At 37.5% G+C, this 16,888-nt stretch overlaps 1 protein-coding gene across 8 annotated transcripts in view; it reads right to left on the bottom strand.

Annotated features, from left to right (window-relative positions):
- Positions 1–16,888, bottom strand: part of PKP4 (plakophilin 4) — a 241,930-nt gene that overhangs the window by 106,317 nt on the left and 118,725 nt on the right. For all 8 annotated transcript variants that reach the window (XM_032857861.1, XM_032857868.1, XM_032857866.1 and 5 more), the window contains exon 3: positions 1,924–2,036. In XM_032857861.1, the coding sequence (XP_032713752.1) occupies positions 1,924–2,036 (113 nt within the window). The remainder of the gene's footprint in view (positions 1–1,923; positions 2,037–16,888) is intronic.

Here is a 16,888-nt window from a genome sequence, read left to right as displayed (position 1 = left end):
TTTTCCTAAGGATAGCATGTTCTTCAAGTTTTAAATCGTAGTCTTCTGCTAGCTGAGACTCATGACTCAAGTTTTATAATACCTGATTGTGAGCTCATCTTTAGTGATGCCAGTTTCTCAGCTGGGGATTCTGAACAATGTGAAGAATCATATCCGGGCTCCAAATCCACACGTGGTATAAGGTTGGGAGTTTACCACGGGTGCAGCCCTTTGAGGGCCACAGCTTAATACAGCAATCTTAAGTACACATGTACCATCTTGAATATATACAAGGCCTCATTCTTGGGTCACTGCATGGATATTAAATAAAAGATTCCAGTGCTTTTGGAGGGGAGGGGTTGACTGTCCCTAAGTCTCCTGTAGAGGCAGCTCAAATGCTTCTGGGTCTAGCTTTCAGTTTCTCTCCTATTTCTAGTACCTGGGAATTTTCCTTTCTAGTTTGTCATTTTCTGTAAGTACTGACTTACTTTATTGATATACCAAGTATTTCTGGGGGTTTATCAAGAATTTCAATGTTAGTTTAATAAGCTAAATTAACCAGAATAAAAGTCCTAATTGAATTTGTTAAATGTTGAATTAAATTTTCTATGTATAAAATTATGTATTTTTAAATCTGTGGTTCTTTGTCTTCGGAAATATATATAATACCATATTATTGAGTTTGTGAATTGTTCTTCTTGGTGTTAAACATCCAGATAGCTTTTTAAAAATACTGAATAGAATTAAAATTAATTTTAACAACTTTAACTTCCTTGATAAATTATTTCATTGAGTAACTACAAAGCCAGAGTTAGAAATATTTGATTTACAATTTTACTCATTGCTTGTAATTTCCCTTCCTAAAAAAACCCCACAAAACTGCCTGGATAACTAAAAAATGATCACATAATTTAATATTTATGTTTTAAAAGTTTTATTAATCTTATTTGTTTACTTTATGCCTTACTAAACATAACAATACGAACAACTCTTAAGGGTCAGAGATGAAAAAAATTCATAAGAACACAACTTATCAGCCTAATATTCTTAAATCCATAGCAATAGAATTAGATAGAACAGAGGAACTATAACAGCACTCTATTCACTAAGAAGGTTTTCTTGGCTAAGAATAGTAGATGATACTGACAAGTAGAACAAAAACGACGTTAGAAATAACTAAAGAGACAAGTTACTGTTGGTACATACCTACATAGGAATAAAGAAACCAAGCTTAAAAATGTAAGCAATAGAAGTTATTTTATGGTAGGCCTTACTAGAATATATAATTAACAAGAAAGAAATCCACAAATAGTATAAGCAGTGATTTCACCATTTGGTGCTTATGGCAGTAATTTTTTAAAATAATGATGTTTTTAAATAGCTTATGAGGCATTTAAAAACAAAACAATAATTCTGATTAAACATGGCTTTTTTTCAGTAATATACTGGTTTTCAATTTATTATGTGAATACACTAAATTATTTCATCTAGTAATTATTTTGTATGGCAGTTTTACAGAGTTCTAGCAAAACTCAAAGTCAACTGAAGACATTTTTAAAAGCTACTTAAATGTTATCATTTAGAAATATTTCTTTGTTAAAAAAAATCAATACCAGGTTTTCAAAGTCAATTAGCCTTGCCAAATAATTAGTAATTACTGTGAAAAACATCCATTAACTGTGTCTACATATGAGAAATCAACCTTCTAAAAGTAGCATACAGAAACTTACCAATGCCATATAAAACACTTTAAGTACGGGACTGAAGGATAATCAATATTGCAAGAGGCTTCTCAAATTAGGGTAAATTGACAGTTTTGGTGTTCAATTCAGAAAGGCAAGTTAACAGTGACAAAACTAAGAGAATCATTTGCTGCATCCAGGACAACTTAATAAGGCATGGAACTTGAAGGCATATAAAAAGATAGAGCCGTTGGCCCTGTACCTGGTGCTGGCGATACTGGGGGATTCTGCTCCAAGCCTACATCTCTCTAGCTGACTGGCAACGATCTGCCTTTCCACTTCCAGTTCTCGGGTGAGTCGTTGAAACTGAAGCTCCTGTGATTCAAGGAAATAAAAGGCATATAAGGTGCCAAGACAGATATATATGTGAATGCATGTCACAGGAAACATAGGAACATGCCCATAACATAGCACTATATCTAGTGTGGCTTCGTGAAATTAACAAGTTTTGGGTGGAACTGCACGTCTAGATAACCTACCAATTTGTGCTTTTTTCAAACTGAAAGGCACTAGAATATTAAGTTTTGTTTGGGATGGGAAACACAGATATTTATTTGCTTTTCTGTCTGTTCTTCTAATTGAGGTTTGCAAACAGTGCTCTCTATTCAATGTTGAGATCTGCAGAGTCCTTAATGTGTCTGCATCAGGGGCCCACCAACCAATGTAAGCTCTATAGCCTCAAGAGCTACTTTTTTTTATCCTGTATACTGTACTGAAAACATGTAAATTCCCATGATGTGAATCACTTTATCACGTTTGATACAGAGCCTTTTAACTGTTAAGGGAAAAAAATCCTCCCAAACCTCCAGAAAAAATCTTGCTATATTTATCTTCAATAGAAGCAATAAAATTTTTCTATTGTTATGAAATAATATGTTCATTGTTCATGTGTCGCTGTGTGAGGAAAGGAAAAATAAAGTCTGAGCCACAATATAGAATTTAAAATGGTATTTAAAAGCTGGGAAGATTGTTTAAAGAAATGATCTTATTCATTCTATGCTGCATTATGAAGGCAAGTAAGTTCTATCATAGGAAAAGATGCTTTGACTTTATTTGTACTTATCTCATTGTTACCTTGACAAGTTTTTAACAAACAGGAAGAATGCTATGCTATAAAACATCTATAGATCAAATCAAGTATACTCCAAAGGCTTTAAGCCACAAATAACACCTTCAATAACACCTCAAGTTCCCCTGTACCATATTATCTCCTTACAAGTCTACTCAAGGCAAATGCCAAACTGTAAGTAGTTTAGTTGGACAATGACTGCTAGTTCAAAATACCAGGTATGTGAACCCTAAACCTAGAAACTAATCAGAAATAAAACTACCTTAAAAACTGCTTATGACAATATATACATAATTTGTTTGTCATGCAAAAAATTAAAACATTTTAACTGACGCGTATTAGCTCCCTGTGGAATCAGGCAAACACGCTATTACTGACAGCACTGGTTTTGTAAATTCTTCAAACTATTCTTAGAATGATTTCTAAGATACAGTCCCTGAACTCCTTAACTTCTTTCTGATACTGAGAATACTTTTTAATGAGCCCAGCTGGTGTGGGTATATAGGGCATGGCCTGAATGAATAATATTTGGCTCAGTAATGTTGTACAATATGATCAAAGTGGGACGCTTCCTATCTCTGCTTAACATTTCCTAGACCTCTGTTCTTAATAAATGTTTAGCAACGGAAGACCAGATAGATAATAACTTTACAACATTCAGTATCAGGCTAAGATAATTGATTTTAAGGGCAAACAGTCTTATGCTTATCTCATATTTGGGTCTTTCTTTGCCCTTAAACAGCATCATATTTCTTCTGACACACTTCCATTCTTTCAATTATTTTACTTAGCTGTTTGTTACCTACTCTTATCCCAGAAGACTGGTTGCGTGTATCAAGCTGGACCAGAAATGGACCACTTGTGAATCCAAAAATATTCTCAGAGCCATCACATTACCTTTATGTTCTGAGTTCAGTGGCTACTAGGAATGGAGGGCTGCTGAGTTTTCTTCATCTGGGGATGGCCAAAAATTACCATGGTAGGATTAAAGTATGTTTCAAATTAGAACAGAAAAATTTCATTCATACAAAAAAACTCCCATTTCAGCAGATTTCTGTAATGTTCATGGCTGTCTATGACCTTTTGAGCATCCTTTCAAGGAAATGGTTGGGAAATTTCCCACTTGAAGGCAGAAGTTAGAACTGACTGTCCCATAATTCCTTCCCTCAGAAGCAGAGATACAGTGACTTTGGCTCTGCCAAGATGTCAGACTGTGACTCAGGCACTAAAACTAAGACTCTGACATCAGAAAACACGAAGCTTATTTTCTCTTTAACCTTCTTGCTGCCCTGCAACATGTGTCAGGTCAAATTCCTATTACAGAAATCATCTCCACAAACTGCTATGTTGATGCCTGGTGGCAGCATTGGTGGTTTCTTTATCTACCCAATTTTGTGCCACAGATTTAGACACTGTTTCTGGAAGTTAAATCTCAGAGCTTGTTCTCCAGCCCTTGCAACAAATGTAGGAAATCACAAATACTTGCTTAATAAATGCCTTTTTCTGCACAACTAGCTATGTCAGTCTCCTTTCTTGCAACTAGAAATCTTGACTGATGCACCTATAGAAACCATTTATAGTAGTCGAGTCGCTAGAAGAATCTATGTACCCATGATGTACCCACATTTTTCACCTAAAAGTTGGGTAATTCCTTCAGCGTTCATACAGCTTGAGTAAAGTCTGCATTTTATCACTACTGGCCATGGACCCAGAATACTGAACATCACAAGCTCCTTTTATCAAAATCATTCTGCCCATTGTTTGCTCCTGCTTCTCATAAGCAGGATGTCATTAAAAGCCCTGAAAGCAGAGTATCAGGAAGATATAAAGAATGAAATTTGTAAAGGTTACCTAATACCTGTGAATATTTATAAGGAAAATATATGTATGCTTTGTTGTAAAATCATTAATATCACACCTACAAAATATAAATTGAACACTCATATGGGGCTCACACCAAGATGGATGAGCAGGATATAAAAATTTGATAATTCTGTCTCTACCAGCTTCTTAGACTGCTTGATGAAGAAGACAGTATTACACAATCAGACAAAAACACACCTGATCATTTCTAAAGTTAAGACTCATTATGATGATTACACAGAGATACCACCTATAAATGTGAAATTTTTATTTTACCATACATTCTGGTTTATTAAACTTACATTGTAAAGGCTAATCTTTAAACCAGTATCCAAAACTGTGCATCTGAATTATAAGGGGACCCTATATTTGTTCTCCTTTGAGAAGACAACAAAAACAACATTAAAAGCATTTGCCAATGATTTAGCATATGACAATTTCCTCTTAAATTCTGGCACACAAGACCATAAACAAACTTAGAAAGAAAGTCAAGGCTACTAATATGCTATAAAATGGAGTGTGTTCACATGTGTTTGAAAGCTTTTTTTTTAATGGTTACCTCATCTCTCTCAGGTAAATACACTGATAAATACTCTCACAGTTAGCCAAAGGACTAGGAGAAAACAAAGCTTCATTTTCATGCTTTGTATGGTGGACAGAGCTGGGCAGAAAGCCCAGGGAAGCACTTGCTGCCCCAGCTCTCAGGCCCTCAGGGGTGCCTCAGCAGCAGAGAACAGCTAGCTCAAGGGCATGCCCTCTGGGCAGGCTGCAGCCAGCCACTGACTGAGGTGGGTGCACAAAGGCGGGGTCCATTGCTCCAGAGCTCCCCATGGGCTGGGCCAGCCTGCAGAGTATTTGAACTTTTCCTCTACCCAATCCTGCTTTTCCTTCCCCTCTCCTCCACAAGTGTCTATCTGTAATAAATACTCTGCACCCAAAACTCCATCTCAGTGAGAACCCAACCTAAGACAGTATTTTTTTTGCCTCCTTTTATATAAAGAGAGATATTTCCTCTTATTCTTACTTTTTAAATACCATGAGATATTTCAAACGTACAGAAAAAGTAGACAATAATACAACGAGCTTTGAGAACCTGACCCAGTTATAGTAAATCTTAATGGTTTGCCACATTTGCTTCAGGCTTTTTGAAAAACAAAATATCACAGATATACTGAAATACCCTGGTTTCTCTCAAACGGACCCTATTTCTCTCCCTGCCTCTTCAGAAGAAACCATTAACCTGAATTTGTGTTTAATATTCACGTATTTTATATTATTATTACTACTCCATATCTCCAGATCCACAGATGACATATAGTGTTGCCTTGCGTGTTCACATAAGTTACATCAGTGGTAATACTGTGCAGACTGCTTTAATTATGATTTTGAGATATATCAATATCTGTAGACACAGAACTCATTTATTTTCCTTGCTCAGCAGTATTCTATTGCACAGCTAGAGTGCAATGTATTTATGTTCTCAACATGATGATTCTTTGGGTTGTTTCCAACTCTGTGCAATTCTAAGCCTGCTGCCACATAAGCATCCTTGTATTTGTGCACGTGGGCCTGACTTTTCCATAGCAGAAACCTAGAAATGGAATTACTGGGCTGAAGGTAATGCACATCTTTACGGATGATGACCATCACAACTATTTTCCCAAGTAGTTGTACCAATATATATTCCAGTCAGCAGTAGAGGACAGAGTTCCAGTGTCTCCACATTATCCTGGACGTCAATGTGTGTTTGGGGGCTTAAATACCCACTTCCTTTTTTTTTTAAATATTTTATTTATTTATTTGACAGACAGAGATCACAAGTAGGCAGAGAGGCAGGCAGAGAGAGAGGGGGAAGCAGGCTCCCTGCTGAGCAGAGAGCCTGATGCGGGGCTCGATCCCAGAACCCTAAGACCACGACCCGAGCCGAAGGCAGAGGCTTAACCCACTGAGCACCCAGGTGCCCCCCACACTTCCCTTTATAGTAAATCTGATAAATATGGGAAGCTACGATGCATTTTTAAAAATCTGTATCTCCCTGATAACCGACATCTTTTCATATGTTTATTGGCCATTTAGTTTTGTAAATCATAGGTATCAAATTCTCGCATGTGTGAGAATGTTTCCTACTTACAGCACACAGGCTTGTCCTCCTCTATGGGGCAGATTTCTTATTACCCTTATACTAATGTAGTTTTGTAAAATTTTAGCTTTGGGTAAGGGATTTCCTGCTAAGATTCCCCACCTTGGGCAGCCCTCAGTTGGTAAGTAGGATATAGCTGTCAAATGGCCTTCTCAAGATCACCTAGGTTTGGCAGGTACCTTCAAGCTGAAAGCCAGGTTTACTTATTGCTTACTTAGTTTAAGATTCCCACTTTCATTTCAGTTTTGATTTCTGTGAATACTTTCTTTCCAGCTTAGCTCTGCTTTAAAAAAAATAACAACGACAGTGCAAAAGATTTTACTCAGCATATTTAGTTTCCTTGAGGGAAAGGACTGGCTAGGGTATGTCAGAAATGAGAATCTTAACAGATTTTTCATATTTTCTCTTAGTTTCTCTAAGCTATATTCCAGGGAAGTTTCTCAGTGTTACTTTCAACTCAGTGCTTCTCTATGTGCCCTGCTAAGGGTTTATCTCATCGATTCTCCTTGTTTTCCATTTCCGTATTTTCCATTTCTGAGACTTCTAGTTAGTTCTTTATCATATGTAGCAACCTGTTCCAACTGCTCATTGGCAGTGGAATTTCTATCTTCCTCTCTTCTTATTTAGGTTTACCTTTCTTTACTCAAACTCCCAGGCACCTACCTCAGTCCTAAATGAGACCTTGCATTGGTGATTCAGTGCTCTTTTCAAACAAGCACTATGGACCCTGCATATCTAGTCATGAGGCTATTATCTATGTCTTCTGGTTTCCAGAAGCTCCAGGAAGCTGTTAGCATTAGGTACTTCCCCTCTCATCTTCTTTAATAAGCAGGAAGAACTCCACCTTAGCTTCAAGGACTCTGCTCTTGGTACTGAAAACAGGGCATACCTTACTTTCCTTGGCCTCCTAGTCTCTCTCTTACCCTTCGTATGTCCTCACTGATGGCCAGCAGTGACGTTATCTCCTGACTCTTTCCAACTATGCCTTCTGGAAGCCTCAGTCCAGTTTGCAAATTCTCTCCTTATAAGCCCTTCATTATTTGCTCAGAATATTCCCCATCACTGGGTTACTAAGAAGCCTCGACAGGTTTTTAAGTGAAATACAGTTCTTTCCTGAAAATAGCGTTTTATCTGTGCCATGCTCTCTGGTGAAGACTATACATTCTTCACAGCCCAGACCTGAAGTACCCCCAAAGTCCTGGCTCCTCACTATCTCTACTTCTTAGCATAAAGTTGCTTATGATATTTCTCATTGTCGTCATGCCAGTTAAGACCTGGAATAACATTTCCTCTTACATTCCTGATATTAGTATGTTGTGCTCTTTTTTCCTTAATTAATAAAAACCATTATTCTTCCAAATACCTGCAAAAGCTCATTGTGCTTTGAGGCTCATGCAGTCCAACTATGGTTGCCCACTTACATTACTATTATCTATTTTCTTCTAGTTATTCTGATTTACTGCTTCAGGAGTAGGTATAATAGTTATTATTGCCATGATGATGACAATTAAGAGCGAGCAGTGGGTATCACAGCAGGCTATGAGCGATGATACCCCAACTTCCTTCCTGTCCCCACGTTCAACTAATCTTCAATTCTCTTCCAGACTCAGTGGAGGGAGTGGTCCCTTCCTGTCTACAGCTACCTTTCCACACCCTCTGGCCTCCTCCAGGATTTTGCTTCTTTTCCCTGACCCTTCAGTGTTTCTTCTCAGTTTAATGCTCAAATCTTTCTCCTCAGAAAGCATCTTCTTATATTTGCAAATGACATATCAGATAAAGGGCTAGTGTCCAGAATCTATAAGGAACTTAGCAAACTCAACACCCAAAGAACAAATAATCTAATCAAGAAATGGGCAGAAGACATGAACAGACATTTCTGCAAAGAAGACATCCAGATGGCCAACAGACACATGAAAAAGTGCTCCACATCACTTGGCATCAGGGAAATACAAATCAAAACCACAATGAGATACCACCTCACACCAGTCAGAATGGCTAAAATTAACAAGTCAGGAAATGACAGATGCTGGCGAGGATGCGGAGAAAGGGGAACCCTCCTACACTGTTGGTGGGAATGCAAGCTGGTGCAACCACTCTGGAAAACAGCATGGAGGTTCTTCAAAATGTTGAAAATTGAACTACCCTATGACCCAGCAATTGCACTGCTGGGTATTTACCCTAAAGATACAAACGTAGTGATCCGAAGGGGCACATGCACCCGAATGTTTATAGCAGCAATGTCTACAATAGCTAAACTATGGAAAGAACCTAGATGTCCATCAACAGACGAATAGATAAAGAAGATGTGGTATATATACACAATGGAATACTATGCAGCCATCAAAAGAAATGAAATCTTGCCATTTGCGACGACGTGGATGGAACTAGAGGGTATCATGCTTAGCGAAATAAGTCAATCGGAGAAAGACAACTATCATATGATCTCCCTGATATGAGGGAGAGGAGATGCAACATGGGGGTTAAGGGGGTAGGAGAAGAGTAAATGAAGCAAGATGGGATTGGGAGGGAGAGAAACCGTAAGTGACTCTTAATCTCATAAAACAAACTGAGGGTTGCTGGGGGGAGGGGGGTTGGGGGGGTGGGGTTATTATGGACATTGGGGAGGGTATGTGCTATGGTGAGTGCGGTGAAGTGTGTAAACCTGGCGATTCACAGACCTGTACCCCTGGGGAAAAAAATATATGTTTATAAAAACTAAAATTTAAAATAAAAAAAAAATTAAAAAAAAAAAAAAAAAGAAAAAGAAAGCATCTTCTTGATCTCAGGACTCCTCAATCTCTGCTTCCTTCCCCTTTGATCTATACTATCTTTTGCCAAATATTTTTCTTTAAATTGACTCGTTTTGAAAACGCAGTGTCTCCGGTATTAAAATAATTAAAATTCTGGTTTCCAAAGCTTTTTATAATTTTCTTAATACAAATTAAAATATGTGATAATTTTTAAAGGGCTTCATCTGTGTGCTAAAAATCATTTCACACAGCAGAACATGTACCACACACCACAGGTCAACATGCCTTTCTATGACTATAAATCTCAGCAGGAAGTACTGAGTACTGGTTTGAAAACAGACATGATCATTATATGGTGCAATCAGTGGTGAAGGAAGAAAGCATTTTTATTTCAATCACTTTTGCTTAAAAATCTTCCAAAAAATAATTTACTTTCTTGCCCTAGTATGCTGGGGAAAAAAAAAAAAAGTTTTGTATCACTAAGAGACTATCACCAAACAAAATGTTAGATTTTTAAAGTACATAGGTTTGTGCTGGATAGGTCCTGCTCTCAGGATATACTATAGCATTTTTTTCTCTTTCTCATGTTCAAAATATGAGTAAATTATGGTCATGATCATACTTTTGAGGGTCTTGAGCCAGGTCTAGGGAACTATTTTAAAAATGATTATTTAAGAGCAAATAAGCACTGTTCTTTAATCTAGGCTGGTACAAAAACAAAGAAACCACATTTTCAAAGGGTCCTTGAACTTTTCAGCCTCCAAATAACCAGTCAGTAATGTAGAAGAGATTAAATGTCCTGACTTTCTATCACATTTTAATAACTGACAAATCATCAGAAGGTCTACTTGGCAGTCTTTAATTTGTACATAATTAATTGTAGAAATGCTAGGCATATCATGTCCATCTCTCTTGTACTGGCTAGTTCCCTTTGTTAAAAGGAAATTCAAAATTAAAAAGACTTACACTGCCTTTTTCTAACTGTGCTCTGAGAACATCAATGTCCCATAAAATATGCCCTGAAAAGAAGGGGTTTCCAGATCAGCATGGTTTGGGAAATGCCCAGAAGATTCCAAATCTTGGAGATTCATGGCAACACTAGCATATTCAAAGTTCTGAGAAGTCCTATCAATAGGAAATCAGCTTACTAAGCACACTTTTTCATTTGCAAAGAACAGTTATTAACATCTCAAGAAAACAATAGTGTCTTGCAGAACACAACTTAGGCAATACTGAAAAATAAAACTCATTTATTGTAATTAGGGATGGTTGAAGTAATATATTTTATACAATAGAAAACAAAATTTTAATTACTTCTGTCCAGACAGAATATTCACAAAAGGCAGGGTATCACAAAGGGTTAACCTTCAAATGGAAACTGCTGACCTCATCCCACTCTGAAGATATGAAGGGTACATCTGATTAGCACATCTCTGCTGGACTATGGCCTATACTATGCCCATTGCTTCTTACATTTAGATCTTGTTTAAGATAAAAGAAAAATACAAGATAATAATTACTGTCTGATTTTTTGGTTATACTAGCTAACATTCCAATAAGGATGAGCAACAATAAGATCTTTATTGTTTCATCCTACCAAACCACACAAGATTATACTAGGTTCTAGCTTTGATATCTTATCCTGAATTTTTTTTTTTTTTTTTAGATTTTATTTATTTATTTGACAGAGACACAGAGGGAAAGGGAACACAAGCCGGGGGAGTAGGAGAGGAGGGAAGCAGGCTTCCCACTGAGCAGGGCGCTCAAAGTGGGGCTCGATCCCTGGATCCTGGGATCATGACCTGAGCCGAAGGCAGACAAGTAATGACTGGGCCACCCAGGTGCCCTTCTTATCCTTCAGTTTTAATGAAGCAGAGAACAGCAAAGTTTACCAGATGCTCTAAATGTTTATTCTAAAGCTCAGGTTCCTATCTGTAACACCGTCACCAAAGCTCCTTTATTAGAAGTCAAAATAAAGGAAGAGAGGTTTACATTAAAACCCACAAGGAAAGCTTTCTGCCTAGAACCAGGTGTGGATGAGAACATCAAGGTAAACAGGTAAAGTCTGAGCATTTTTTATAGCACCACTGATGGCTTTAAAAAAAAAGTGTCGCCTTAATGCTAATTCTTGCTGTTGGCTCTTCAATCTCTCACCTGGCAATGTGACCATCACTCAGGTCCATACACCCTGGTGACCCACAAGTTCACGATCTCTGGTCAGGTTCAATGTTTGGCTAAGTGGCTGTACCTGAAGACACGTCCTCCACTTTGCGGTACCTCTCCTGCCTCCTGTGCTCTTGCTCTACTGCAGTGGTTCTCCAAGTGTGTGCCCTGAACCAGCAGCATTAGCATCAACACTGCCTGGAAGCTTCTTTGAATCAGAAGGGGTAGGGTCCAGCCACCTGTGCTTGGACAAGTCTTCCAGGAGATCTCATGCAAGCAGAATGTCAAGGACCAGTGGCCTAATGGAAATAGCCTTCTCTTCTCACACAGGCTCAAACCACAAGTGTTTTCACAATTTCCTTCCTTAGTTTTTTTTTTTTTAAACTTCCCCTGCTTCTCAATGTAAATGTTTTCCTAAATCCTGTCACTCTGCCTCTCTAACATGGGTTGAATCCATTCCCTTTCCCACCATTCCTGCCATTCCCCCTAATTCAGGCTCCCATTGACCTAGGACTACTGCAGTAATTCTTCTCTCTTGTCTTCACCCACCATGGTGGTAAAAGGCCTTGCCTCTGTTTCTCACATTTTTTCTAGCTATATCTGTGAAAGCACAATTCTAATCACCAATAATCTCTATTCTATACTGAGAGCTGTCTGGGCTTCAGGATCTCTGCTAAATGCACTACTTGGTTAACTTCCCATTCAGCCAGCAAAGTAGTCAGGGTTACCCTCATCCCATGGATGGCTGACTGGCCTCAGGTCATTCAAAACCAGGATTTGAAATCAAATGACCCTGACTCCTAATTCCATAGTGTTAACCATTGTGCATCATGACCTTCCTACCCCACCCATAATATAACTTATGAAGTCAACTCAGCTGTATTTTAAGACCCAAGGTGGTGTACCCTCCCACTCCCCGCCTCAAACAAATACTTTTTCTTGGTTTGCTGTCACTCTCCCTCATGCACCTAGACTGGACTATTTATGATTTTCTATACATACCACTCAAAGCTTTTTCTCATGTTGTTCCATAACCCTGAAGTATTACCCTCCCATGGTCTACACCCCTTTATCTAGCCTTTGGGCAAAGTGCTTGCCAATACATGTGCTCAATACCAAGTTGGATTCTTCTTAAAGAAGAGTGGAATCCATTTCATTAATCTTAGTATCCTTCCAGCTTCCTGCAAAAGCAAAACAAGAAAACCCTGCTAATTCATTCAGGGTGAATTTTATACAGCACATTTTATTTGTATTTATAACTGATTGCATAAATTTTTAAACTAACTGATTCCCGAGTATTTATACCAGAGACAGGCATAATATATTACGGCTGATCCTATTTTAGGCTCTTAAAGCATTTTGGATATGATAATGATCATATCCTTACAATGCAGGTAATTAATGGTACAAAATAATGTTCTACTTTTATTTAAAGTCATAGGGCTATGTGGGGGCAGAGCTGGACTAGAACCTGGGTTTCCCATAATTTTGTAGACTGCTCTTTTAACAAATTAGTTTTTTTTCAAGATTTTATTTATTTATTTGCCAGAGGGAGAAAGAGAGAATGAGAGCGAGCACCAGCAGGGGAAGCAGTAGGCAGAGGGAGAAGCAGGCTCCTGCTGAGCAAAGAGCCCGATGTGGGACTCCATCCCAGGACGCCGGGGTCACGACCTGAGTGGAAGGCAGATGCTTAACTGACTGAGCCACCCAGATGTCCCAACAAATTAGCTCTATCAGGAATTTCCTATTATTCATGGTAATGGGCAAATTAAGGTTTATTTTTTTTAGATAAATAATGTACACATAATTTCAGTGACACTGTGATCTATTGCCATTAATATGACTTACCTCATGCCACTGCTTACCTCTCCCCACCCCACAATTGCTTATATCTACTTCTACCTGTTGAATTCTCTGATCTCTTGGGCTTCATACCCTGGCTCAGAGAAAATGAGGAGTTTCCCAGGAGTGGCACACCATTTTTGAAAACCTGCCCTCCAACTGACTAAGATAAGTTATTTGGTAGAATTAATGTCAAAACACAAGGAAATTTTTCTTTAAAATGTAATATCTTGAAAATTTTACTAGCAATTACTTCAAAGTTCATTAAGAAATTATGAAAAATAATAATGACAACATTAACAATTTATCTGGTTTTATAGTACATAAATATTTCAAAATTAGTAAGATCAATGATGCATATCACGTAATATGTTAGATGCTTATTTGAGAGTTAATTGACTGCCCAGTAGATGATAATAATGCAAATAAATCATTACTTGCTGAAACAGAAAACTGAGAAAAATAAATGAGCAATCTTCCACTTCTTCCATGTGGACTGGTTATAGCAAGCACAGCAAAATCCATAAAAATGGTAAAAGAAACAAAGGCTAAATTAAATCTTCCTTTCTTCGGTAGGTCTAATAAGTAGCACTAGGGAATAAGGCTAATTTAAAAAATGATTAATTTAAGATTTGGTTAGCAACTTAATGAAATGTAATGGAAAAAGGAAACAAATGCCAACCAGCACAGGTAGATCTTTTCTTATGATGATACTTTTTTAATTACTAAGCTTAGTTTATAGTTGTTCTTTAAGTTTTGCAGATATTTTGTGGCTAAAGTCTGTGGGCAATTAATAGAATTAGAATGTACATTTAATGGTTGGGCCCAGCCAATTAAATGGTTCAGTGTAAAGGCCTATTATCTGGCTCAAGAGGTATAAGAGGTGCTGAACTTATTTTTGTCTTATGAACTTTTTAATTTTACATTTTATCTGTATGGCTCCATAACATTATCTTGCCTTTCTAAACTTCCAGAACGCGTCCTGGGATTTGTGAGAAATAAGGTTAAAAAAAAATCAATACATTATTGATAGCCATAGGATATATCTAACCTACAAAGAGCGCTAAAGCCTTAGGACAGAATTGGGGCATGTCTAGTTAAAGGTCAAGTCCAACCTCAATATGGCTGGGTCCAGACTCATGCCCACTGCAGTCTTCAGGTTCGCAGTGTGCCCTTTGTCATTCTACACTCAAGGTCTCTCTTTCTCTGCCTCTTCTGCTTTATCCTCTGATACCCTGCTCCTTCCACTGGTTAGTGTATAAAAGCAATTTTCATTTACTCTTTGTTACCCTTATTTAATAGCTGTTATTTCCCCCACTTACCTAAAAAAGCAAAGTTACATGCTGTTGCTTTTCTACTTGTGTGAGGTGTATATGGCTCTCATTAGGAAAAAAGATAAAAAAGAGACATGTGTTTAGGAAAAAAAGGGCCAGATTTGAATATGTTATTCTTACTGTTCAGATTAACATATTTATCTGAAAGAATTATTAAATTACCACAATTAGAATTTTTTTCTCTTGTATATAATATATACTCATGAAGAAATACATCTGCTTATGTTTCAAACAGGTACAATTTGATACTAAACCTCTTACTTCCTTATTTCTTGTTAAGTCATAGCACTAATAATAATACTAGGTACCATTGAATGAATGCCAACTGTGGGTCAGGCACTCTACATATATTTTTCCTAATCCTTACAAAAGTACAGAACAGTACTGAGTTGAGCAATCTATTGGTGGGAGAAGCAAAATAAATGACTTGCTCAAGGTTACATAATTAATGAATGAAGAACAGGAATGGAATTCTATATTCTTGCTCCTTCCATTACAGGTAGCTGAAAAAATTGAGGTTGTCTCATTTTCTATTCCTGAAGGTTATATTTAGAACTGTAATAGATTTTCCTGTTTCAAAACTTTCTTCCCAAATCAAATAAAGCCCTGAAATGTAATAAGAATTAAAGAGCCAGATGCTAGTATATATGGGAACTTCCTAATTATGACCAAGGTAGAATTTCATTCAATGAGAAAAGAACTGCTGGTATAATTAGAGAAAACAAAACTAGATTACTATCCTAAACTGCGTGTACACAGACACATACACACACCACACATGTCCTATAATCAATGTAGAAAAACCCCAATTATGTAAAGATAAACTACAAGAATATGTTTATAATTTTGGGATGATAGAAACCTCCATAAGAAGACAAGCAACCCCAAAATGATATGGGGTAGGATAGGAATATTTAACTTCATAAAAATAAAACTTCATATGCCAAAAAATCATTCAAATAAAGTCAAATGACCAGAAATGAGAGAAGTGGTATTTATAATACGTAACAGACATTTAACACCTCATATAAACAAATTTTACAAAACACAGTATAAATAGGCAAAGGGCATAAAAAAAAAAAAAACAAGTGGCTGGAGATGAAATGTAAATGCTAATTAAAGTATTAGAAAAAACTGCTAAATTTCATTCATAAGGAGAAAGAAAATCAAAAATGACATGTTATTTTCATCATATGAGCAAACAGTTTTAAAATGATTTATATATTCATTTGATAGAATGAGACAGTGCTCACTGTCTGAGGAGAGGAAAGGGGGCACAGGAGGAGAATCTTCAAGCAGACTCCACGCTGAGCATGGAGCCCTGTGGGGAGGGGAGGGGGTGCCTGATCCGACCATGCATGAGATCATGACCCAAGCCAAAACCAAGAGTTGGAGGCCAACCCATTGAGCCACCCAGGTGTCCCCATATAAGCAAACATTTCAAAAGTGGTAACATCCAGGGCGCCTGGGTGGCTCAGTGGGTTAAATCTCTGTCTTTGGCTCAGGTCGTGATCTCAGGGTCCTGGGATCGAGCCCCGCATTGGGCTCTCTGCTCAGGAGGAAGCCTGCTTCCCCCTTTCTCGCTGCCTGAATCTCTGCCTACTTGTGACCTCTCTCTGTCAAATAAATAAATAAAATCTTTAAAAAAAAAAAAAAAGTGGTAACATCCAGAGCTGGGGAGGAGCCAGGTAAAAACGTACTTGAACATACTACTCATGTTAGTGTGATTTGCTACAACCCTTTTGGAAAACAACCGGGTAACATCTATTAAAATTACAAATACATATTTCCCATGACCTTGCAGTTCTACTTCTGGATATCTACTCTATAGAAATAAAAGCAATCATATATATGAAATATTAAGTACAGCACCATTAGCAACAATTTGAATGTCTACCTACATGGCAATATTTTAACAAACTATGGAATCTCCACACTACATGTAATGACTAAAATTAGTTATTAAAAAGAATAAGCTGAACTTTCATCCACTGCCTCAGAAAAAC

This window comes from Lontra canadensis, unplaced genomic scaffold, assembly GCF_010015895.1.
Source record: "Lontra canadensis isolate GAN:19392208 unplaced genomic scaffold, GSC_riverotter_1.0 scaffold13, whole genome shotgun sequence".
Taxonomy (NCBI): Eukaryota; Metazoa; Chordata; class Mammalia; order Carnivora; family Mustelidae; genus Lontra; species Lontra canadensis.
The sequence above is the reverse complement of the archived record's forward strand: the minus strand, read 5'-3'. Positions and strand labels throughout refer to the sequence as shown.